The following is a 23,392-nucleotide window of genomic DNA, read 5'->3' on the forward strand; positions in this document are numbered from 1 at the left end:
GTCCTCTCCTGCTTCGAGGCCGTGTGTTGCTGGAGCAGCACGGGACGTCCACAGCCTAGAGGTGCTTCCCACAGAGACGAGGTGGCACTTGAGGGGGCAGCATCCAGCGGGGACCTTGGCGCAGGTAGATGCCTGGGCCTCTGGGGAGGTTGTGGGCTCTGCTGACCAGGCCTTCTCCTCACAGGAGGTGCAGCCATGAAAGCCGGTGTGAAAGAGGGCGACCGGATCATCAAAGTGAGTGTCGGGCCGTCCTGAGTGGCACAGCACAGCGGGCAGGCACGGAGGGGCTGCGGCTGGCTTCCCTGTCTGGGCCCTTTGACCCTAGCGGCCAAGCTTCTAGAATAGCTTTCCTTATCCCAGTTCACAGATGGTTCAAGTAAGATTGGGGGAGGGGCAAAAGAAAAGGAGGAGGGGCGGCGACGAGCGGAGGGCCCCGCCTCCAGATCTCGGCTCGGTAGCGCCCCCTGGGGTCCTGCCTCTTCTAGCTACTGTCAGTGCCCTCTCCAGGTCAGCTCTGCAAGGTGACTCCGATGCAGGGGACGCCCCTGGGCCACTTTACATGCACCTGTGGGTGCGAGCTTTGCCAGAGTTAATAGACAGTGACCGAACACATGAATGAAAACACAGGTCTTGGCCCTGGATAAGGATGAGCCAGAGCAGGCCAGGGCAGTGCAGCTGAAAGTGCGGGAAATGGCTAGGAGACTGGGTTTCCCTCACCGTAACCCAGTGTGCTTTGTCCTCCCACAGGTAAACGGCACCATGGTGACCAACAGTTCACACCTGGAGGTGGTGAAGCTTATCAAATGTGAGTTGGAGAGGGGTTACAACCGAGAGTGGGCGGGTGGGCCAGGCAGCAGAGGCCACGTCGCTAGCTTTGACGTGGCGTGACCACCGTGACAGCCACAAAACCTGTCGCAGTTGCCAGTGGAGACACGACTCATCTCTTACTAGACGTCTCCATTCTCCCCACATGCATCTCTGCCATCCCAGTTTAGAATGCATCCTACGGGGACGGTCCCACCTAGACACAAGTCTGTCCCCCTCCCACTCAGACATTCTTTCTCATCTGTTTCCTTTTGGGGGGAGACAGGCAGCAATACTGTTTGTACCAAGAATGCCTAATGGTGTCGTCTGCACGGGTGACCACAGAGAAACAGCAAATGTTGAGAGAGGCCAAGGGCGCAGAGAGTCTGGAAGGCAGAGGCCCGGGCTGAGTCTTGGGCTGGGCTGGGCACTGGCTACTCACTTAGTGAGATAATGAGGGGTCAGTGAAGGAAGAGGCGTCATGGGGCCACCCCAGGTGCGTGTGTGGAGAACTCGCTCTGCAGACCCACACGCTGGAACCATCCCTCTGTTTCCCTCCAGCTGGCGCCTATGTCGCACTGACCCTGCTGGGCTCGTCACCTCCATCTCTTGATGTCTCTGGGCTCCATCAGGACCTGTCCCCAGCAGGAGACCCCCGAGTCACCCCCGCGGCCCTCCCACCGCCTCCTCCGCCTCTGCCACCTCCACAGCGCATCACGGGCCCAAAACCCCTGCAGGTAATAGCCCTCCTGGCTCCCTCCCCTCACTCTGGTCTTTGAGGAGCTCCCAGTGGGGACTCATGGCAGGCAGAGACAAGCCAGAAGACACGAGCACCTTCAAAGAGTTGCATAGCCGTGGGGCTGCATGAAGGGTGTTCTTGCCTTACTGCCCCGTGCACCTGCAGCTGCTGGGAGGGCTTCTCGGTGTTGCTAGTGCATGGCTGCCGAGGCCCTCTGAGTGCAGCTCCTGGTGGGAGAGCACGGCCCTCCGGGAGCAGACAGAGGCATTGCTAGACACTGTTGCCACTCAGTGTAAGGAAGGTACTGCCGCTAAGGAGCGAGGGCAGCTTCCTGGAGGAGAGGGCACGGAGCCCAGTCACAGAGAGAGCGAGCCATATAAGCAGAAAGAACCCTCCAAGCAGGGAAGCCTGTGTGAGGGTGTCAGAGAGGACAGGACGCAGGTGGAGACCAGTGTTTCTGGTTGCAAAGGAAGCCAATCAGCAAGTCTCTGGAGAAGTTAGAGTGATTTGATATAAAGCCAAGGTCTCTAGGAAGTTCAGGAGTAAAGTAAGATTTTAAGTGGTGGCGCAGCCTGTCATCCCAGCACTCGGGAGGCTGAGACAGGAGGATCCCAGTTAGTGGCCAGCCTCAGCTACTTAGTGAGGCCCTCTGCAACTCAGTGAGGCCCTGTTTCAAAATAAAGAGTAAAATTAGGACAGGGTGTAGCGCAGAGATAGAATGCCCCTGGGTTCCACCCCCAGTACCACAAAAAAAAAAAAAAAAAAAAAATTTAAGCCAGGTGTGGTGGCACTTGGGCGCCTTAGACAGGAAGATTGCAGGTTTGAGACCATTCTCAGCAACTTAGCAAGGCCCTCGGCAACTTTGTAAGATCCTGTCTCACAAAATAAAAGGGCTGGTTGGGGATATAGCTTGGGTGTCGAATGCCCCTCGAGTCAATCCCAGTACCACAAAGAAAAAAAATAAAAAAGATTTTGTTTTCTGCATTGCGGTAAGGTGCTGAACGTTTTACACAGTGCGCTCAGTACCCAGGACGCACTCTAAGTCTTTCCTCGCCCCAGCATAAGCAGGCACAAGAAAGAATCACGGCGTTAAGCTAGTTCCCAACACTCAAAGCTGTTGTGCTTTTCACTTCTAGGATCCTGAAGTTCAGAAACACGCCACGCAGATCCTCAGGAATATGCTGAGGCAAGAGGAAAAAGAGTTACAGGTGAGGTCACTGCAAGGCAGCCTGGCTCGGCCTTAGTGGAAGTGTCCAGTACAGGGCAGCCTGGCGCACAGCCTGGCAGTCAGCACCTCCGCAGACTGCAGCACCGCAGAAGAATGTGGGCTGGTAGAATTTTTTTAAAGCAGAATTCGATTAATAGGAAGGTGCCAAGAGTGTTCAGCTGGTGCTAGAACAACCAGATACCCACTTGCACACAAATAACAAAGTTTAACTCAAAATTAATCAGAGACTTAAATGTAAGAGCTAAATCTTACTAAAAAGCTGTAAGACTCTTAGAAGCAAGGCTAGATGTAACTTCATGATCTTGCTTTAGACAGTGGTTTCTTTTATATGACACCAAAAGCACAAACCAGCCCCAGAGTATCACTGGGTCTCATCAGAATTAAAACCTTTGTACATCAAAGGACACTCATAAAGTAAAAAGACAGCCCACAGAATAGAAGTGTTTGCAAATCATTTATCTGATGATATTTACATATTCAGGTCTAAATCCCTGAATATGTAAAGGATTCTTTCAGTGCAACAGTAAAAAGATGAACAACTCAGTAAAAAAAAAGAAATTGGCAGAGAATTTGGATAAACAGGCGAAGGTGTAGCCCAATGGTAGAATACTTGCCTAGCATTCAAGAGGCCCTGGGTTTGATCCCAGCACTGCAAATTAATTAATCAATCAGGTACGTGATTAATTGTATTCGCGTTTCCCTAAAGAAGACACACAGGTGGCTGCTGAGCCCTGAGAAAATGCCCAGCATCGTTGATCATAAAGGATGCTGATGAGAGGGGCAGTGCTGCTTCCCAGCCACTAGGTGACTGCGCCCAAGGTCACAGGTGCTGGTGAGGATGTGGCCACTCTGAGAAACACTTGTGTAGAGTGCGTCCATGTACTTACTATCCTAATTCATCCCCACCACTGATGGGAGGGCGCCACGCTAGAAACACTTAAACACAGAGATACATGTGGCCCAGCATTTCTACTCCTAAACACCTGAAAGAATTGAAAGCCTGTATTCACACACAAACCTACACCTGAGCTTTTAACAGCCTCATTTATAATAGTGAAAAAGTAGCTGGGCGTGGTGGCGCATCTTTGTAATCTCAGCATTTGGGAGGCTGAGACAGGAGAGTCAAGGTTCAAGGCCAGCCTCAGCTACTTAATGAGGCCCTCTCCAACTCAGTGAGACCTTGTTTCAAAATAAAGACTGAAAAATAGGGCTGGGGATGTAGCTTGGAGGTAGAATGCCCCCCCCCCCCCCGTTCCATTCCTAGTACCACAAAAAGTAATAATAATAATAGTAACAAAATAGTAAAAACAACCCAAATGGAGCTGGGCGTAGTGGCGCATGCTTGTAATCCCCGCGCTTGGGAGGCAGAGACAGGAGGAGGATCGCGCAGGTTCGCAGCCAGCCTTGCTGGCTTAAAAGACCCTGTTTCCAAATAAAAATATTAAAAAAAAAAATAGGTCTAGGAGTGTAGCTGGGAGGTAGAAGAGTTTCCAGGAACCCCAGTACCACCCAAAAAAAAAAAAAAAAACAAAAACAAAAAAAACCCAAATGTCTATCAGCTGAGCAGAAGCAGTAAGCCTACACTATGAGACATTACGTAACCATAAAAATGAGTGAAGCACTGGTCGGCGCTGTGAGGTGGGGGATCCTTGAAAAGCAGTCAACTGAAAGAGGCCAGACAAAAGCCAACAAAGTGACTCCGTTTAAATGGGATTTCCAGCCGGGTGTGGTGGCGCACGCTTGTCATCCCCGCTTGGGAGGCTGAGACAGGAGGATGGCACAGGTTCGAAGCCAGCCTCAGCTACTTAGTGAGGCTCTCAGCAACCTAGTGAGACCCTGTTTCCAAATAAAATACAAAACAGGTCTGGAGTGTAGCCTGGAGGTAAAAAAGCCCCTGGGCGGGGGGATTTCCAGAACAGGCAAATTCACAGAGACAGAAAGTAGATTCTTCATTACCAGAGGGGGGGGGGGGGACTGGCAGGGACGGCTGCAGGTACCAGCTTTCGTTTTGGGGTGATGGAAATGTTCTGTAATTAGAGAGTGGAGATGCTTGCCCGGGTGCATGAATATACTCAAAACCACTAAATTAAACACTTTTAAATGATGAGGCTTATATGAATTATTTCAGTAACAACTTTTTTTCTTATTTTTTTGGAGGGGGTTATAGAGAGTCAACACAGGGATGTTCTACCTCCAAGCTATATCCTCAGCCCTTTTTTTTTTTTTTATTTTGAAACAGCGTCTTGCTAAGTGTCTGAGGGTTTTGCTAAGCTGCTGAGGCTGGCCTCAAACCTGCATTCCTCCTGTCTCAGCCTCCCAAATACTGAGATTATAAGTATGTACCACCATGTCCAGCTTCAGGACAATTTTTAAGTTATCCCAGTATGTGGGAGGCTAAAACAGGAGGATCATAGGTTTGAAACCAATACATAGTAACTTAGTGAGACTCTGTTTCATAATAGGGCTGGGGTGTAGTACGTGTAGCTGAAAAATAGGATGCCCCTGGGTTCCATCCCTAGAACCTCAAAAAAGTAAAGGAAGGAGGGAGGGAAGTTTTTGAATGCCATGGTTGCCCAAAAGAAAGGAAGGAAGAAATTATTTAAATGCCATGATAGCCCCAAAGAAGGAATAGTCAGCCAGGTATGGTGGCACATACCTGTAATCCCAGTACTTGGAGGCTGAGACAGGAAGATTTCAGGCTCAAGGACAGCCTCAGCAACATAGACCCTGTTTCAAAATAAAGAATAAAAACAGCTGGGGGTGTAGTTCAGAGGTAAAATGCCCCTGGGTTTGATCCTCAGTATCAAAAAAAAAAAGAGGAGGAGGAAGAGGAGAAGGCAGGCAGGCAACAAGTTCATTATATACAGTTCTGTGAAGGTGTCCTGAGATGAGGCTTGTCAGGTTCCTGACCAAAGGCATCGGCCTCCAGAGGACTGCTCGCACCTCCCAGTCAGTGCCCTTCAGGGGATGGGCTCAGTGTCGGACATAGGAGCCTTGTAGCAGGGTGACCGCCTACGAGAACAGCAGGAATCGGGACGGTAGGAGTGGTGGGAATGAGAACCTACTGTTGGTGAAGGAGAATAAAGAGAACAGTCGGTGCAGGTCTGGGTGCTGGCTGGGAGGCCGAGCTGCTGAAGGCAGGATGGTGGCCGGGCAGGGCTGAGGGAGGGAAGGGCTAGCGCCTGCTGCGCTGGGTCAAAGACACCCGAGGTGCAGCGGAGATGCCTGCAGGTGCACGGGGTGACCCTGGAGTGGGGCCCAGGCTGGGTCACCAGGGCGCCTGTGCAGGGGCTAGGGCTGGTTTTGAGACCTAGTGCTTCTGCGGCATCTGTGCATACCTCTAACTCATGCCGCTTGCTGCTGTGCCTAATCTTTGGAGGAGGAGCTGTGTGATGGGAGGGTGCCTGGTGATGTGTGTTGAGGATGCTCGAGGCCAGGGATCAGGGCTCCACAAGTAGGTACAGCTGCGAGTCAGCTGCCTGCAACGGAGGAGAATGGAGCTTGAAGGGTGGTCCAAGCCATGGGAAGGGTTTATTGTGGTGTTTTAAGTCTGGAACTTAAGCATTTCTCTAGGATGGTGGGAAGGAACCACTGGAAAAGGGAGGCTTTGAAGACCTGTGAACATTGTCCAGGAAGTGCCAGAAGCAGTTGGGAGAGAGTGGCGCACACCATAGTCCCAGTACTTGGAGGCCGAGATGAGGATCACAGGCCCATGGCCAGCCCCAGCAGTTTAGTGAGGCCCTCCGTAACTTAATGAGATCCAGTTTCAGAATAAAACATCAGGTTAGGGTGTAACTCAGAGGTAGCAGGTCTCTGGGTTCAACCTCCAGTACCGCCAAAAGCAAACAAGCAGTGGGAGGCCTAACTTGTAAAAGATGCAGCTCCTCTTCTGAGTGCAGCAAAGTTGGGGAACTTCTCACCTGATGAAGGTATCCGCTGGGCCCAAGAGGAGAGTCAGGCTTGACAGGCAGGGGAAAGATGAAACGCTAAATGTGAGGAAGGTCAGAATGGAGGCTGGTAGCAGCGAGCCTAGCCAGCATGTGAACGCTATCTGTGTACTCCGCCCACAAACGGAGCCAGGTGCCTCCTCCAGTAGTAAAGTCTGAAGCGCCGCGTCTTCTGGCAGCTGCCAGCCTGCTGAGCACTTCATGCCTCGGTCCACCACACAGCAGCCCACCAGGCAGGCACTGGCATCTCCTTTTATCCATGAGGATGGGTTGGCACTTGCCTGAGCCTACTTGGCAGTGAGGGAGGGACCAGGATCCCAAAGCAGGGCTACGTGGGCGCTGTGCCTCCCCAGCCAGGGCTCGGCATGGGCCGGCCTGCAGGCTCCCTCCTCTCCTCTCCTCCTCTCCTCCTGGCTCTCCTGGTGAGCAGGCGCCTCTTTAGTGCTTCTCTGGCACTGATCTGGACAGTCGCTTCAGTGTCCCGCGCGTGGGATGGGGCACGCCGTGGTGTCGTGTCTCCTTCCCAGGCCGCTTCTCATCCTAATTGAGGTGAGGGTGCGCGTCCCCAGAGGACAGCGGCTCTTCTCTCTGTCTCCCCGCTGGCGAGTCTTCCGTTCTCTACTAACCACCCTCTGCCCTCTCCCCTCCTCCCTGTCCGCCTTGCCCTCCCCTCCCCTCCCCTCCCCAGCGTATCTGTGAGGTGTATAGCCGGAACCCCGCCAGCCTGCTGGAAGAGCAGATTGAAGGCGCCCGGCGGCGAGTCACTCAGCTACAGCTGAAGATCCAGCAGGAGACTGGTGGCTTGGTGGTGAGTGCCCGCAGGTGTAGTGCCAAGAGAGTTGCCATGCCGCTGGGCGGGTAGAGCTGAGCCAGGAGGAGAGGAGGCAGGAGCAGAAAGCCTTGGGCATGGCAGGGCCCCAGGCCCAGCAGTGCTCAGTGTTTACAAAGCTCAGTGGTTCCTTAGCGCCAGAGAGGCTGAGCACTATTGTGATTGGGACAGCATGCGAGGAAAAGGCCCCGTCAGCCAGGTGTGGTGTGCCCCTGTAATCCCAGTACTTGGGAGGCTGAGAGCAACCTAGCAAGACCCTAGCCCTAATTCAGAAATTAAAAAATTAATAAAAAGCCAGGCATGTTGGCACACGCTTGTAATCCCAGCATTCGGGAGGCTGACAGGAAGATTGGGGTTCGCGGACATCTCAGCTACTTAGTGAAACCCTGTTTCAAAATAAAGAATAAATAATAGGGCTGGGGGTGTAGCTCGGAGGTAGAATGCCCCTGAGTACAATCCCTAGCATGACCCAAAAAAAAAAAAAAAATGAAAACAGCTGGGAATAGTGGCACACACTTGTAATCCCAGTACTTGGGAAGCTGAAATAGGAGGATCTCGGTTGAAGAACAGCCTCAGCTACTTAGGCCCTTTGCAACCCAGTGAGACCTTTTTTTTTTTTTGGTGGTACTGGGGTTCCTGGAAACCCTTTACCTCCGGGTTACACTCCCAGACCTATTTTTATATTTTTTTTATTTGGAAACAGGGTCTCTTAAGCCAGCACAGCTGGCTTCGAACCTGAGCCATTCTCCTGTTTTCGCCTCCCAAGCGCGGGGATTACAAGTGTGCGCCACCACGCCCCGCAGTGAGACCCTTTTTCAAAATAAGAAATAAAGAAATAGGGCTGGGGGTGTAGCTTGGAGGTAGAATGCCCCTGGGTTCCATCCTGAGTTCCACAAAAAATTAAAAACATTTTAAAAAGCTGGAGGTGTAGCTTGGAGGTAGAATGCACTTGGGTTTGATCCCCAGTACCAAAAAGAAAAGAAAAAAAATAAAAGAAGCCCTCCAAGGACTTAGAGTTGCAGTGGAAAGAAATAGGAAATGAAGCAGGCTGTCGGCTTGAGTCTCTAAGTGCCCCCCCCTGCGGGGCACTCCCTCACAGCTGATGTGGATTCCCACCTGCTTTTACTCACTGTTCATCTGGCAGCTTTTCCCGCCTGTTTTTCAAGCAGTGGGTCTTCTCAAGGAAGCACAAGTACTTTTCAAAGCCAGCCATGTAAGGGCCCAGTGCAGGGAGCGGGGTCTTCGTCGGCACCTCGCCACGCTGCCGACAGTCTAGGGAGGAAATGGTTCCTTCTCTGCTCTTACTACTGGTGTCTCGCGAATCTGCCCTGAGCCTCAATTCTCTGGATGAATGGGCAGTGACTCTCTAGGAACTTTAATGTCTCCAAGAACAGTATCTGCCCAAACTAATAGAAGTTAGTTAGGCCTTCTCTTCTTTCTTTTTGAGAACATCCAAGTCAGCAAAGTTAGGGTCAGGCAGGCAAACATAGGAGCTCGGGTTGTGGATTTGGGGTCAGGTTCCCACCAGCTTTAAGACTCAGGCAAGTTGCTTAATCCAAGGAGCCTTGGCTTCCTCATCTATAAAATGGAGATCACAGCAGTATACACCTAAAGGTATTGTCGGGCTGCAGTGGGTGTGGCCCAGGGCCAGAGCCTGGTTGTGGCCCTCGCCACTGTTAGTGTCCCCTGCCGAGAAGGTGGCGAGTCTGAGACTGAGCTTGGAGTCTGGAGGTCTGAGCTCTGGCATTGGAGTTGGAGTCGGCCGGCTGGGAGCTGGGGCGTGCACAGAGACCTGAGCTCCTGTTTCCTCATTGGTAGCATGGAGTACAACATGCCTCACTCAGGCTGAAGTTAAATGCAGTCCAGAAAGTGCTGCGGCAATCCTGAGGCGCCGTCAGCCACGCCTCCCCTTGCCTGCCTGTGCTCTGTGGGCCCGGCCCACCGCTCACCCCTTTCCTCAGCCCCTACCCGCATTGCATGCTGCTTAGAAGGCGGGTTTCCTGTGTCCGGCCCAGATGAGGCAGCTGGTGCTAAATGAAGTGGGCTGTTTGCTGCTTACTATCGGTGAGGCTCCTTCCCACCATTAGGGGTCAGTGTCCGCTCAGACTGTAGAAACAGCGGTGTCTTGCAGCTGGCCACTTCTGAGGACGGGAGGAGGGCAGCAGGAGGGGCAGCTCGCGGAATCTGCCCATCTTCTGGGCCTCTCTCTTTTAGGACGTACCTCCACTCTGTGGTGACACCAGCCAGAGACCTTCAGAAGGTGAGTTCCCATCCTCCCATCTCGTGTCCCTCCCCTCCTGGCAGATCCTCTGCGATCTGCCCTCTGGGAAACCGGGGGATGGAGGAAGCAGCACCAGGGCCCAGGGCCCTCGAGCCCAGCAGAAATGAGCATCTGACCAGGAGCACCGGGTGGATAAAGAGCTGGGAGACACGGGGAAGATGGATCTGGACCCAGGAGCTCAGGGAATGCCTGTGAACAGAGATGGTGGCCAGGAGAGGGCCGGGGTGAGCAGAGGGTGAGACTAGTCAAGGAGGGCTGTGTCCCACACAGGTGAACACTGGGTGTGCCAGGACAGGGCCTCAGAGCCACCGTAGGAGGGCCATGTCCCACGCAGGTGAACACTGGGTGGCCAGGACCTCGGGGTCGTGCAGCAAGTGCGCTGGAGCTCCTTCCTTGCTCTCTGAACTCTTTTTCCTCCCAGGCCACCTCTATCTGGATTCCCAGGAAGCAGACAGTGGCTTGGACTCTGGGACAGAGCGCTTTCCCTCTGTCAGTGAGGTGAGTCCGGCAGGGCTGGCTGCGCTAAATGGCCCTGTCCTGGGCACCGGAGGCTGTGCTGCTCAGGGTCATCACATCAGGCCTCTGGCCCGTCTTCGGCGCCTCTTGTCTAGCACCAGGGATTTTAGCCACAGTGCTCTTGGTTCTGAAAGGGGTTGAGAGTGCGTCCCACATCCAGGCTATCAACACTGGCTGTGTTTGAGCACAGTGAGCTCTGTTGAATGAAGAGTGGGGTGGAGAGGGAGGCCTGTGGGAGCCGGGAGCAGGACCTGATCATCTAAAACAGTGGCACTACCGGAACCTGTTTCTCCTGGCAGTAACTTGCCAGCAGCCTGCCCCGCAGGAGGGCCCGGCCGCTCCCCTCGCCTCTGGTCTTGGTCTGCTGGGGAGCTGATCTTTCTGGAGTGGTCATCTCCCCAGGTGTGCTCAGCTGGTGTGTATAAGCTGGAACTGTGGACTTGCAGTGTAAGAGGGAGAGGGAGGGGAGAGGTGACGACAGTTACAGCCAAGCTCGTACCCAGCCAGAGTGGTTCAGTAGCCGAGAAAGTAGTTAGGACACATAAAGCCCTTAGGTAGGTGAGCGAAGTGAAAGGACCAGAAGGCAGCAGGGTGGGTCCTGCGCCACCCAGACCTGCTGTTCTGTCAGGCTGGGGAGTGCAGCCCTGGCTTGAGGCTGCTGGATCAAATCCAGAGGACGCCGTATGGCCGCTGACCTTTAGTAGGTCTCGTGAACTCCCTGAGTCTTAGTTACTTTGTGTGGAAAGTGGGCAAGTCGTGATCGCCGCTGCGGCTCCAGCGAGGTTGGCTGAGGCGATGTGTACTCGGGGTGCAGTGTCAGGCCTGTGTGTTGATCATCACCAAATGAGCCGAGCCCGAGACCCTTCCGGACAAGGCTCCTCCTCACAAAATTCTCTGTTCCTCTAGTCGCTGACGAATCGGAATTCGGTACTTTCAGACCCTGGACTCGACAGCCCTCGGACCTCCCCTGTGATCATGACCAGGTTGGCCCAGCACCACAGGCGGCAAGGCTCGGACGTGGCAGCCCTGCCCAGTGACCAGGTAGGTGCCAGCAGCCCTGCACTCTTCCTTCCCCGGCAGGACTGTGGCAGGGGCATGGCGGGGGCCCGGTACGTGGTCCTGAGTAGTAAGACTGAACCCTGTTTGGAGCCCACAGTTTGAGATAGTCACTGAGAGAACAGGTAGTGAAGAAAGAACGTGGGACAAATAAAGACGAAAGTCGCTGGCCTCGGTTTCCCTGTGAATCATCAGAAGGTGCACCGTGGACACGGCAGCCCAGGAGCAGATTGCTAATGTCCACATAGAACAGGAAATAGGCCTGTTGAGTGTGTCTGCACAATACTAATTCTCAGTGTTCTCTTCCTTGTAAAGTCTTTTTCTTAAGCATAATCTTATCATTTGTAACTCTTATTATAGAAAACAGAACTTAAGTGCTTCTAAGATCTTGCCTCCGTAACTTCCTCTGCTCTCACGGCACCTTTCATGTAGCCCGAGGGTTCATGATCTGAAAACCCTGCTCTCAAGGGCAGAACCCAGGGAGACTTCAGAAAGACAGGTTTTGGCTCAGTGCAAAAACTTGCGGAGAATCCAGGCTGCCTGGCAACACAGTCGGCTCACTTGAGGGTTGGGGACTTGCCTGCCATTGTGCAACAGGAGCCACAGTCCTTTGATGGTAGGAAGCAACTCCTGGACAGTGCAGCAGCGTTTCTTAAAATCCCCCAGGCCATGGTTTCTTTCTCTACTCCCATCCCAACAGCATGACGTCACTCAGCACTCATCAAGCTTCAAGCTTGCTCACTGTCTTTTTTTTTTTTTTCTTGCATTACTAGGGATTGAATTGAGGGACATTCATCTCCAAGCTACACCCCCTGCCCTATTTTTATTCTTTATTTTGAAACAGGGTTTCACTAAGTTGTATAGGGCCTCACTGAGTAGCCGAGGCTGGCAATGAACCTGCGATCCTCCTGTCTCCACCTCCCGAATGCTGGGATGACAAGCGCGCGCCACCACACCCGGCTGCTTGCTCACTTTTTAAACTTAGGTTCATTTTAAAGGAGATCTGTCACCGCCTTAAATTAAAATCAGTAGCACACTATAAATGCAAGGTATGTGTAAAACCAAATTCAAGTTTCGAAGCTATTTTGTTAAATTCTACATAGAAATATGTAGAACAGCATAGGCAGAAAGCTGCCACGTATGAAGAGGCAGAGAAGCCAAGTGCGGTGGCATAGCTGTCATCCCGGCGACTCAGGAGGCGGGGGAGGGAGGCCAAGGCAGGAGGATCGCAAGTTGAGGCCTCAGCAATTTAGTGAGACTACCTCAAAATAAAGATTAAAAAGGGCTGGGGATGTAGCTGAGTGGAAAAGCATCCCATATTCATGTAAGGAATATGCAGGTGGCATTGTGAAACTGAATTGTCACCTCTTAGTGACTCCTGCTCGCAGTATTAGAGGTCAGGAGCAGTGTTTATGGTTAGTGAAGTAGAATCTAATATGGAACAAAATATCATAATCACTCTCTATAATAAGTGTAATTTTATAAACCGTCTGTTTAAGTTGCATATGTGTGTACTGGGTTGGAATGAGATGTGTTTATTATGTGGTCAGAAAAGCCAGGCGTGGTGGCGCACACTTGTAATCCCCAGCATTCGGGAGGCTAAGACTGGAGGATCGCGTTTCGTGGACAGCCTCAGCTATTTAGTAGGCCCTCTGCAGCTCAGTGAGACCCAGTTTCAAAATAAAGAATAAAAAAAAATAGGGCAGGGGGTACAGCTCAGAGGTCAAATGCCCCTGGGTTTCATCCCCCGACCCACAAAAAAACTTATGTGGTCAGAAAAGTTTGAAAGTTGCCACTGTAGCGTTTGCTTTGACTCTGGGCACCTATTAGTGCCCCCAGGAGGAGGTCTCCAGAATGTGGGACTGCTACAGTACTTGAGATGAGAGGGGAGAGATGGGGTAAGAGAGAACAGAAATGGTAGCCCTCATGTGCAGACAAACGTGAGGCACCGGTTAATCGGCAGGTCAGTTAAATCCATCCCCTGCTGGTCCTGGAATCCTGGGATCTAGAACTAATTTATCCTTTTTTCCCTCTCCTGGACAAAACTGGGCCTTAATCTTTCCTGTAACGAATCTCTTATGGAGGCTTTGCAGAAATAGTGGGTTGGGCAGCACTTCAGCCCACCTCAGGAGGAAGCCCGGGGAGGGCTGACGGGTGGCCTGCCCCTTCCTCTCGGTGCCTCAGCCTCCTGACGCGGCCGCACTCCCCCGCTCAGCTCTCTTGGAGAGTGCGCCTCGGCGAGCTCGCCTTCTGGTTTTGTTGGAGTTGAGGGTTCTAAGCAGTAGCTTTCTGTATCGCAGCATTGATCCCCTACTGTTACTCTGTGTTTACAAGGCTGGTTCTTGAGATAATCAACCTAAAAGGAGGAAAGTCTTTTTAAAATGTTTACTTAGTGCTGGGGTTGAACCCAGGAGCAGTCCACCTCTGAGCCGCGCCCAGCGCTATCCTGCTTTCTTTTTTGAACCGGGTCTCACGAAGTTGCAGAGGGCCTCTGAGTTGCTGAGGCTGATCCGGAGCCTGTGGTCCCAAGTCCTGGGATTCCAGGTGTGCGCCAGGCCCTTGGCTCCGAGGTTCCAGGCCGTGGTCACATGAGGTCTTGTGACTTTGGGCCTGTGGCATCAGCGCATCACGGCAATTGTGTGTGGTGGGGTGGGGCTCATCTCATAGCAGCCGGGAAGTAAGGAGGAGAGGAAGAGCCTGGACTCCTGTTACACCACCCCGGGCATGCCCCCGGCAACCCAGTTTCCTCTCCTCAGGCCCCTCTTCTTAAAAGTCCTGCTATATCCCAACAGCACGACGGGCTGGCAGCCGGCTTTTAGCATGTGGACCTTCAGGGATATTCAAGATAAAGCTTTGAGAAGGCACTTCATAATATTTACAGAATGAGTGAATGAATGCTTTGAAATGGGCCAACCAAAATTGTCTTCTGAGTGTCATCATGGGAGGACTTGTCCAAAACAAAGCATCTCACACTCCTTGAAACTGAGACTTCAGCCAGGCATGGTGGTGCACACTTGTAATCCCAGTACTCGGGAGGTTGAGACGGGAGGATCACAGTTAGTGGACAGCCTCAGCTACTTAGCAAGGCCCATTGCACCTCAGTGAGACCCGGTTTCAAAATAAAGAATAAAAATAGGGGTGGGGGTGTAGCTCGGAGGTAGAATGCTTCTGGGTTCCATTCCTAGTACCACAAAATAAATAAATATATTAATTAATTAATAATAAAAATAGGGCTGGAGGTGTAGCTCAGAGATAGAATGCCCGAGTTCAATCCCCATAACACCCCCACCCACACACACACACACACACACACACACACACACACACACACACACACACAGCCAGAGCCAGGGCTGTAGCTCCGAGTTAGAATGCCCCTGGATTCAACCCCAGCACCAAAAGATAAAAGGTCACCGTGCAGGACAGCGTGTCTGAGACTCTAGTTGCAATCTGACCGGGCTCAGTTGTTTCTAGAACTTGAAGGAGGTAGGTGAGGAATGTATGTTGTATGTTTAAAGTGTTTACTGTGCCCACAAGTAGGCTGGGTCCTTTACAAAAAGCCCCACTCCTCACAAATCAAGAAAGGAGGCATTGGGCATGGTGGCACCACCTATAATACCACCTACTCGGGAGGCTGAGGCAGGAGGATTGCAAGTTCCAGGCCAACCTGGGTAACTTAGCAAGACCTTGGCTCAGAATTTAAAAATTCAACAAAATGTTGCATTAAAATACTGTTTTTCAATTTTGCATTAAAATAGTTTTAAAAAGAAAGGAGGTGGCTGTTAGAACCTTAATCTGGTTGAATGAGGAAGCTGGGGCAGAGAGCTCCAGGCTGTCAAGGGCCCGGCTTGTGGGTCAGCGCTGCTTCCTCTCTGGGGCTCTCTGGGTGCCTGCTTCTTCCACAGGAGCAGGTGCAGGAGGCGGAGGGAGGTTGGGTGCCCATCCTTTGGTACAGGTTTTCCTGTCCATGGCCAACAGGAGCAGGAAAGGGGTCGATGTCCTTGGAGTCACTTTCCTCTTCCTCTGAATCGCTTCATCCCCAAAAACTGTTTTTGAGTGGTAAGAGCACAGGTAGTGTAGTTCCAGTGGTGAGGTGGGTGGCCCAGGCCTGGGGAAGGCAGACATGAAGCTAGGTGCGCTCCGGAAGCAGAGCCCTGCTGGGAGTTGCGGGAATGAGGCAGATTGTGCTACAGGCCAGTGTTTTAATGGAACCTGTCGTCAGAGCGTGGTGGGGGATCCGCACTGTCCATGATACTGTCAGTAGGAAGGAGGATGGGAGCCAAGGGAATGCTTACTTTCTGTGAGATAATCCTGTAATGTGTGATTTCTTTCATAAGGAACAGATTCTGCTTTTGTGATCAGAAAAAAAATACATATTTGTAAAGACCAACAAGTGCAAACCTAGTCTTTCCCATGCTTTTTGCCAGAAGAGCTTGTGTAGCACCTACCAGGGGTCCTGGGCCCCAGGAGTTGAGAGGCAGGGTGTTAGAGTAGGCGAGGGCACCAGGATCCGCCCGTAGGGAGTCCAGGCTCAGCGCATCGGGCCGGCTCCGTGGGGCTGAGCAGAGCTGGCGGTCTCTGGCTCGTGCTGTCTTCAGCTAGGAAGGAGTGCGACTCGCAGTACCGCTGGGTCTCTCGCATTCTGTGACAGCCACTCTGGGCATAGTCAGTAAGGCAGGAGAGCCGGAGCGGGAGCCGGAGCGGGAGTGCTGAGGTGGGCATTCTAGGCCTGCAAGAAGATGGACATGAGGAGGTAGGTGGCTAATGAGACGTGGCTGGAAATGAGGGGCTAAGTCAGGGGAAATAGAGATGCTAGAAAAGCTTGGGAGGAAGCCCAAGGGACCTTTAAACGATTTGTCGCAGGTTCATGCAGTATGGAGTCCCTCTTACAAGCGACTAATGGGATGTCAGTTAGGGTTCGGTTTTCATTAAAATTGGCAGAGCAGGGAAAGCACACCAAGCGTGGGCAGTGACAGGTAGCTGGGTCTAGCCTGGATGCTCGGGCAGACAAGGCAGTGGTGCAGGTGGTATTTGAGGAAGGCCAGCCCATCCCCTTTAGCTTGGCACTCGTGGCTCTGACAGTTGCTAAGCTACCAGACCATTCAGAGGTTCTGTGGTGGATGGCAGAGCAGAGGCTGAGTGTTTGGGGAAGAGGGTGCTGGATGCTTGGTTGCTTGGGAGCACAACAAAGCCCCCAGCCCCACAGTGCAGCAGGTGCTGGGTGACTGTTTTGTAGTCGGCACTCCCTCCCCAGGTCTTTTGCAAACAGGAAGAGAGCATTTCTCCTACTCCCCATCTTCACGTGTCATGTGACCAGGCTGCTCCACCCAGAAGCATTTGGCTTCCTGTGAGTGGAAGTCATTGCATCTGTGCGCTGAGATTTGGGGGTGGCAGTGAGATGCCAGCAGCTACCAGCCCGGCTGGCTTTCCCTGTGGATGCCTCGCTGCTACCACAGACTCCAGGGAGGAGGTGGGATCCCCAGCCTCCGGCCGCTCGTCTCTGCAGCTGACTTTCTCCCCCAGGGTCTAGATCACAGCCCAAAGCCTTTGATTATTGGCCCAGAGGAAGATTATGACCCAGGTTATTTCAACAACGAGGTAACGGCTTCTGGGCTCTCTCCTTTGGTCGTCCTCCTATTGGACGAGCTGCCCTTGACTGGGAGCAGTTTGGCGGGGACAGGGGCTCAAGCCTGGGAGAGGGGGCAGCAGGACAGGCCCGGCACCTCCCAGCCACACTCCCCTCTACCCCCAGAGTGACATCATCTTCCAGGACCTTGAGAAACTGAGGTCACGTCCGGCTCACCTGGCGGTTTTTCTCCGTTACATCTTCTCTCAGGCGGACCCCAGTCCACTGGTAAGTCAGAAGCATGAGTCTTGTTTGCATACCTGCAGTGTCCTCTGTCCCTGATCTCTAGATGTCTAGATGTTATGAGCTGGATTCATGGGCAGAGTCAGGCATCTCGAGGACACAGACAAAAGAGAAAAGATGATGAAACCTGGGCAGAGCGATTCTTCACTGAGACACAGCTTGCTACCTCGGTAGTCCGGGGAGGAGCCAGCAGGCACTGTCACTGTTGATGAGCCTAGCGAGTTTTATTAGAGAACATAGTCTTTCTGGGGTGTTTTGGGTGAAGGTGGATACAGATGACTGGGGAGTTGAGAGAACGGCCCTGGCAGATGCGCGGTGTTCCCACAGGCAGTGTAGCAGGCCCAGTGGGAAGGGTCTTCAGGGGAGGGCACCGCAAGGGGTACACGACGGGTGAGCCCTGTGCCCCAGCGGTGCTCAGAGCCAGCAGCTTATGAGTGAAGAAGGCGTTGGCGAGGGTGACACTCTCCCTGGCCCATGCTCTGTCTTTCTGGGGATACCACGATTAGAGGTCACAATGAATGTCCATATGCTCAGCAGGGACTCGCTGAATGCCGCCCCTGTGTGCAGACTCACTGCTTACCACCCGAGTGCTGGTGTCTCAGAAGTATTCCTAAAAAAGACATATCACAAAGAGAAATAAAAATAAATAACAGTTACTAGACCCAAATGCACGCATGGATAGAATACAGACTGGAGGAGCACTGGCTTCTGAGAATGTGCCTGCAGGAAGGGCTGAGGGTTACATTGCCGCAGGTTTTGGGAACATTCTAACCCAGGGCTTCTTAGCCTCAGCACGTTGATGTTGTAGACTGGAGGATGCGGGGTTGTGGTAGGCTATCTTGTGTATTTGGGGTATTTAGCATCACTGGATCCCACCCACTAAAAAACCAGTAGCCTATTCCCTCAATAACTGACAACCAAAAATTTCTCCATACATTACCGAGTGTCCTTTTGGGGAAGTTGCCTCCAGTTGAAAACCACTGTTCTAACCCAGTTTCTCTCTCCTAGCTCTTTTACTTGTGTGCAGAAGTTTATCAGCAGACAAACCCCAAGGATTCACGAAACTTGGGAAAAGACATCTGGAATATTTTCCTGGAGAAAAATGCGGTGAGGCAGCTGTGCATTGGGTTTCAATTTCACTGCTTTGTGGCCCTCAAAGTCAAGGGAAGGGAGGCATCCAGGCCCACATGGAGGCAGGCCTTGAGCAACAGCTGAGCCGAGAGACAAGGGTTCTAGGCTTCATTCCTACCTCCTCTCAAAAGCTAGACTCAGCCCACGTGGTCGCGCGTGCTGGAATCCCAGCATCTGAGAGGCTGAGATGGGAGGATCACAGGTTCGTGGGCAACCTCTGCAACATAGTGAGACCCTGTTTCAAAATAAAAGGCTATAATAGGGCTGGGGATATAGCTCAGAGGTAGAATGCCCCTGAGTTCCACCCCCAGGACCACAAGGAAAAAGAAAGACTGGTCTCTCTGCATCATCGGTTCAGTTCCACATATGGAGTATGCAGTTGCCTGTCTCCACAATGTCTTGGGGAAGGAAGAGATTCACTGAATTTTTAGTTCTACCTTGCTCCTTCCTGGATGAAGAAATAGGCCGGGGGCCATCAGATGGTCTAGCTCAGCAAAGCAAGAAGAACCCAGGTTTCTGGAGCTCAGCCAAGGGGCAGGAGGCGGGGGCCTCACAGCCGTAGGACCAATGAGCACTCTACATCTGGACATGGTTCCCAGGGATGCCAGGGGTGGCGCTGGCCAGGGACTCGAGCCTGCAGAGGCCAGCTCCCATCCTGACTTTCTAACCTAATCAACTTGACTAATTCAAAAATGACTTTATTCTTTGGCAGTAAGCTACTAGGGCTAATGAGGTTGGGAAACTGATTTTCCTCAATATTTTATATTTGCTCCCTTAAGTGGGTCCTGAGTAAGGAGATTAGAACTGCTAGTCATTCTCTGCTGGTTGTTATGGAACCTCCCTGGTATCCATGTGGCAGAGATGGGTACAGCGAAAGCCTGAACACCATGCCGACTGCGGGACTGGGTGACGGCGGCCAGTGTTCCCTTGGGGATCCAGCAGGTAGCCTGACAAATATTCTCCCCTGCTGCTAAATTATCACTTGTCCCTTGTTTTGGAAAACACACCCTGATGTCCTTAAACCAAGAGGGAAAACTGCTTGTGTACCCCTCTGAGAACAGTCCCACCCTGTAGCCTCAGCTCCCACTCCCCAGAACCGGGGCCTGGGATTCAGGTCTGCATTCAGAGAAGGGGGAGAGAAGGTGTGGGGAAAGACACAAGTAAAGAAGAAGAGGAGGGCCCCTAAGCCAGACGTGGTGGCGCACACTTGTAATCCCATTACTTAGGAGACTGAGACAGGAGGATCGCAGGTTCTCTCTGCTACTTAGTGAAACCCTCTTTCAAAATAAAGAATAAAAAATCGGGCTAAAAGTGTAGCTCAAAGGTAGAATGCCCTTGGGTTCAGTCTCCAGTACTGCAAAGAAAAGAAGAAGATGCCGCCCCCCACCCCTGCCTTGGTGCACCCGCCTCTCACATCTGCCCCTGCTCCTCTGTTTTGCAGCCGCTCCGAGTGAAGGTCCCTGAGATGTTACAGGCCGAAATAGGTAAGCTGGCTGTGGGGCAGTTCATCTCTGCCTGTGCCATCCTCCTCAGCCCTCGGGATGCTCCAGAGGACAGAGGGACGCAGCCTCCGGCCCTTGGCAGCTGTCTCTAATGGGGAGAGGGCATGTATAGACCGGGCCCCACTCACACACCTACCTAGGCAGGTCAGGAGTGGTTTTGATTTTAAAGGGCTTTATTTTTGCTTGCCTGAGTTTGCTAACAAATGTTGATGGTCCTGAGTGAGGACCCAGTGACAGGTGGTTACACAATCCCTTCTAATCCAGCGAGAATTCAGCAGGCTGTGTAAAGGGGACGGCCATCTGAGGAGCTAGGCACAGGCTGTGGCTGCTCTGGAGAGGGTGATTTATGGCGCAGTGGCTGAGGAAGCTTCTGGGCACACAGAGGGTAACAGAGCTCACTCAGAAGGAGAGCAACCCGGGGGCGGAAGGATCTGTGTGTCGGCTCCATGCAGTGTGGAGTGCTTGCCTTGTTCAGCCCTCTGAGCTAACCCCGGGGCTCTGGAGGAGAAAGCGCCTCAGAAGTCTGTCACTGATGTCGGAGCACAGCACCCGTGTGGCCAGGGAGAGAGAGGGACTTCCATATTTCTTCTCTAATGGAGCATAGGACATCCAGAGTTTTTTTTTCTGCCCTTGACTTGAGTCTTGGAGATCAAGATTCCAGGCCTGAATGGAGCCCAGGCTGTCATTTCCTTTCGGGAAAAGGGCAGAAAGCCCCCAGTATCCCGGGGAGTTGGGACCCTTGGAGATGCTCCATTGAAGCGGCCTCCCCTCAGCCCGGCCCCCACCCACCCTGCTTCCTCTGGGCTCCCGCTACAGACTTGCGCCTGCGGAGCAGTGAGGATGCGCGAGGCGTGCTGTGTGAAGCCCAGGAGGCAGCCATGCCCGAGATCCAGGAGCAGATCCACGACTACAGGTCTGCCTACCGTTCCTGGCGCGCGTCTGCCACTGTCCTGTGTGTAGTCTGCTGAGCGTTTGTCTCTCTGTTCCCTGCTCTGTGTCTCTGGCATAGAACAAAGCGCACGCTGGGGCTGGGCAGTCTGTATGGTGAGAATGACCTGCTGGACCTGGATGGAGACCCCACGCAGGAGCGCCAGGTGGCCGAGAAGCAGCTGGCTGCCCTTGGAGACATCCTGTGAGTCTTCACCTGCGCTCCCACCACCTTGTGGGTCTCCTTCCACCCCTCTCCCCTGCTTGCCTGATCCCCCATCCCTTGAAAGAGGCAGAGGGCTGAGCCCATGGTGCAGGTGCAGGTGTGCAGCCAGCTCCAGGAAGGCCTCAGCGCTGCCCAGCCCTGGCCTCCCTTCTCCTGCCGCCAAGGTCACAGCTGACACCGAGTGAGGCAGGCGCCCCTGTTCTCTGTGAAGGCTGAGGTTCCTTCAGGAGGCAGCTAGTACTGGCTCAGGAAGCAGAACTGTTTTGCTAATCACATCAGAAAACCAAGCTAACTCCTCTCCTGGGCTTCTGGTGGGTTGCTTTTGCTGTCCTCCTCCAGTCCCGGCTAAGCAGCTGGGCACCTGTGACTTGCGGCCTGGCACCGGCTCTGTAGGGACCCTAGAGCTCTAGAAGTGCATTCTGGCTGGTGGTCACATAACCAGTCAGACCATTGCATCCTCGGCCGCAGAGGCCAGGACAGTCCCAGCAGCCCCAGTGACACCGGTGCTCCAGTTGGGCAGATCACCGTGTGAGATGCCCCTGGCTGCGCTAGTAAACAGGGTGACTCTCTCCCTTGTGGGGCTCACACTGGCGCAGACAGCGATACAGGGTAAATGAGGGAATTGTGTAGTGCATTAAGGATGACGAGCGCGGGGAGAAAGCCAAGCTGAGAGCACCAGGAGCAGCGGGTTGCCATTTTGAATAGGGTCGTCAGGCCAAGCTGTCTGGGAAAAGCACCGCCAAGCAGTTGAAGAGAGGGGGTGCCATCCTACAGACATCTGAGGGAGGGGCAGCCGGCTGAGGAGGAGCACGAGCAAGGGGTGAAGGGCGTCGGAGAGGCCCCGGGAGGGTGTCCTTGCCTGGGACTTGAGTGGGTGCAGACGGGGGCGGGGGACAGACAAGGAAGATCATTGAGGAGTGCCATAAGAATTCCATCTAGACGATGGGGCTAGAGCACAGAAGTCGTGAGAAAGGGCCAGTGCTCGGTAGACTTTGACAGTGGAGCTGCCACCTTCCTGGAGGTTGAGTGTGAGGTGTAGGACAGAGGTTCAAAGTGGGCTGATGGCGGGACGACCGGGTACTTGGTCTGGGATGTGGCAGTCTGAGATCACCGGGGCATGGACTGGAGGCTCAAGGAGGCAGCTGCCTGTGCACCGTGTCTTCTCAGACCCCTGGGCTGGAGGCAAGGCCACAGAGAGTGCGCGTGCCTGGCTTCAGGCCCCATTCTTTCTGGCCTCTGCTTGCCATTCGTCACCCCAGCTGCTGCAGGAATGGGGCAGCGCCTGACGGTGCTTAGTGTGAGGTCGTGGGCACCAGAGTGGACAGCATGGGCTCCCTCCTGACAGCAGTTCCCACTGAGGAGAGCAGTGGGGTTAGGTCTCATGCAGTGGGAGCGACTTCTTAGGGATCATTGAGAATTAGCTGGGCATTGGATATAAGTAGCTTAGACTACCTGGCCCATGGTAGCACTCAGATGTGAGTTGCTGTGCGTGCGTGCGTGCGTGCGTGCGTGCGTGTGTTTTACTACGGATAGAACTGAGGGGTATTCTACCTCCAGGCTATACCCCTAGCCCAATTTTACTTTTTATTTGGAAATAGGGCCTCACTAAGTTGCTGAGAGCCTCACTAAGTTCCTAAAGTTGGCTTTGAACCTGCGATCCTCCTGCCCTCCACCTTCCAAGTACTGGCGTTGCAGGATGCCCCAGCCCACCCCGTTCTCCATCTACCTTTTAAATCAGTTTCTTTGGACCCAAACTCACCATGTCTTCTCTGCTTTCTCACAGTCCATCCCCACCCCAAAGACAGCACCGCCCCTCTAACTCAGTCATACTTCATTTGCTAAAACAACGAGCAGGAGGCTGTGTGTCACATCCCCCTTCTGCCAGGACGTGGCCATCGAAATCAGCTCTGTGCTCATTGAGTCCCTCAGGGAGAAAGCAGTGGCACCCCTGAGCCCCGGGCTACCTCCAGAGCTGCGATCAGACCAGGATCTGACCTCCTCACACTCCTCCCCCAGCCCTGCTCCCTTGTCTAAGAAATAACTCACTCTTCCCAGCCCAGGCCACAGCCTCTGTCTCGCAGCCTGAGCCATCTGTTCTTTCTCTTGTTCCAGGTCGAAGTACGAGGAAGACAGGAGGTGAGTGGGTCCGGGGTGTGGTCTGCGGCTTTCTGGGTGGGGAGGCATGGGCTGAGCTGCTGTACTCCTTTCTGCCGCCCGCGGGAGTCCCCGGCATTGTGAGACTGCGGTCTGTGCAGGTTTAGTTCCCGTAGCCACAGCACACAGGGCTGCAAGGTCCAGGCCCTGTGTCACCCGGGGGCCGCCTGGGGCTGTGGCGCT

General features: G+C 53.3%; 1 protein-coding gene across 1 annotated transcript in view; it reads left to right on the plus strand.

The window, feature by feature from the left end:
- Positions 1 to 23,392, plus strand: part of ARHGEF11 (Rho guanine nucleotide exchange factor 11) — a gene marked incomplete at both ends in the record, with an annotated part of 100,208 nt that overhangs the window by 56,115 nt on the left and 20,701 nt on the right. The window contains 15 exons of the mRNA XM_080692756.1: positions 185 to 234; positions 748 to 805; positions 1,366 to 1,541; positions 2,680 to 2,751; positions 7,407 to 7,526; positions 9,762 to 9,807; positions 10,250 to 10,326; positions 11,251 to 11,385; positions 16,924 to 16,998; positions 17,153 to 17,254; positions 18,278 to 18,376; positions 19,842 to 19,884; positions 20,719 to 20,815; positions 20,912 to 21,034; positions 23,168 to 23,191. Coding sequence (XP_080548882.1) covers positions 185 to 234; positions 748 to 805; positions 1,366 to 1,541; positions 2,680 to 2,751; positions 7,407 to 7,526; positions 9,762 to 9,807; positions 10,250 to 10,326; positions 11,251 to 11,385; positions 16,924 to 16,998; positions 17,153 to 17,254; positions 18,278 to 18,376; positions 19,842 to 19,884; positions 20,719 to 20,815; positions 20,912 to 21,034; positions 23,168 to 23,191 — 1,297 coding nt within the window. The remainder of the gene's footprint in view (positions 1 to 184; positions 235 to 747; positions 806 to 1,365; positions 1,542 to 2,679; positions 2,752 to 7,406; positions 7,527 to 9,761; positions 9,808 to 10,249; positions 10,327 to 11,250; positions 11,386 to 16,923; positions 16,999 to 17,152; positions 17,255 to 18,277; positions 18,377 to 19,841; positions 19,885 to 20,718; positions 20,816 to 20,911; positions 21,035 to 23,167; positions 23,192 to 23,392) is intronic.

This window comes from Muscardinus avellanarius, assembly GCF_963383645.1.
Source record: "Muscardinus avellanarius genome assembly, chromosome: 3".
Classification (NCBI taxonomy): Eukaryota; Metazoa; Chordata; class Mammalia; order Rodentia; family Gliridae; genus Muscardinus; species Muscardinus avellanarius.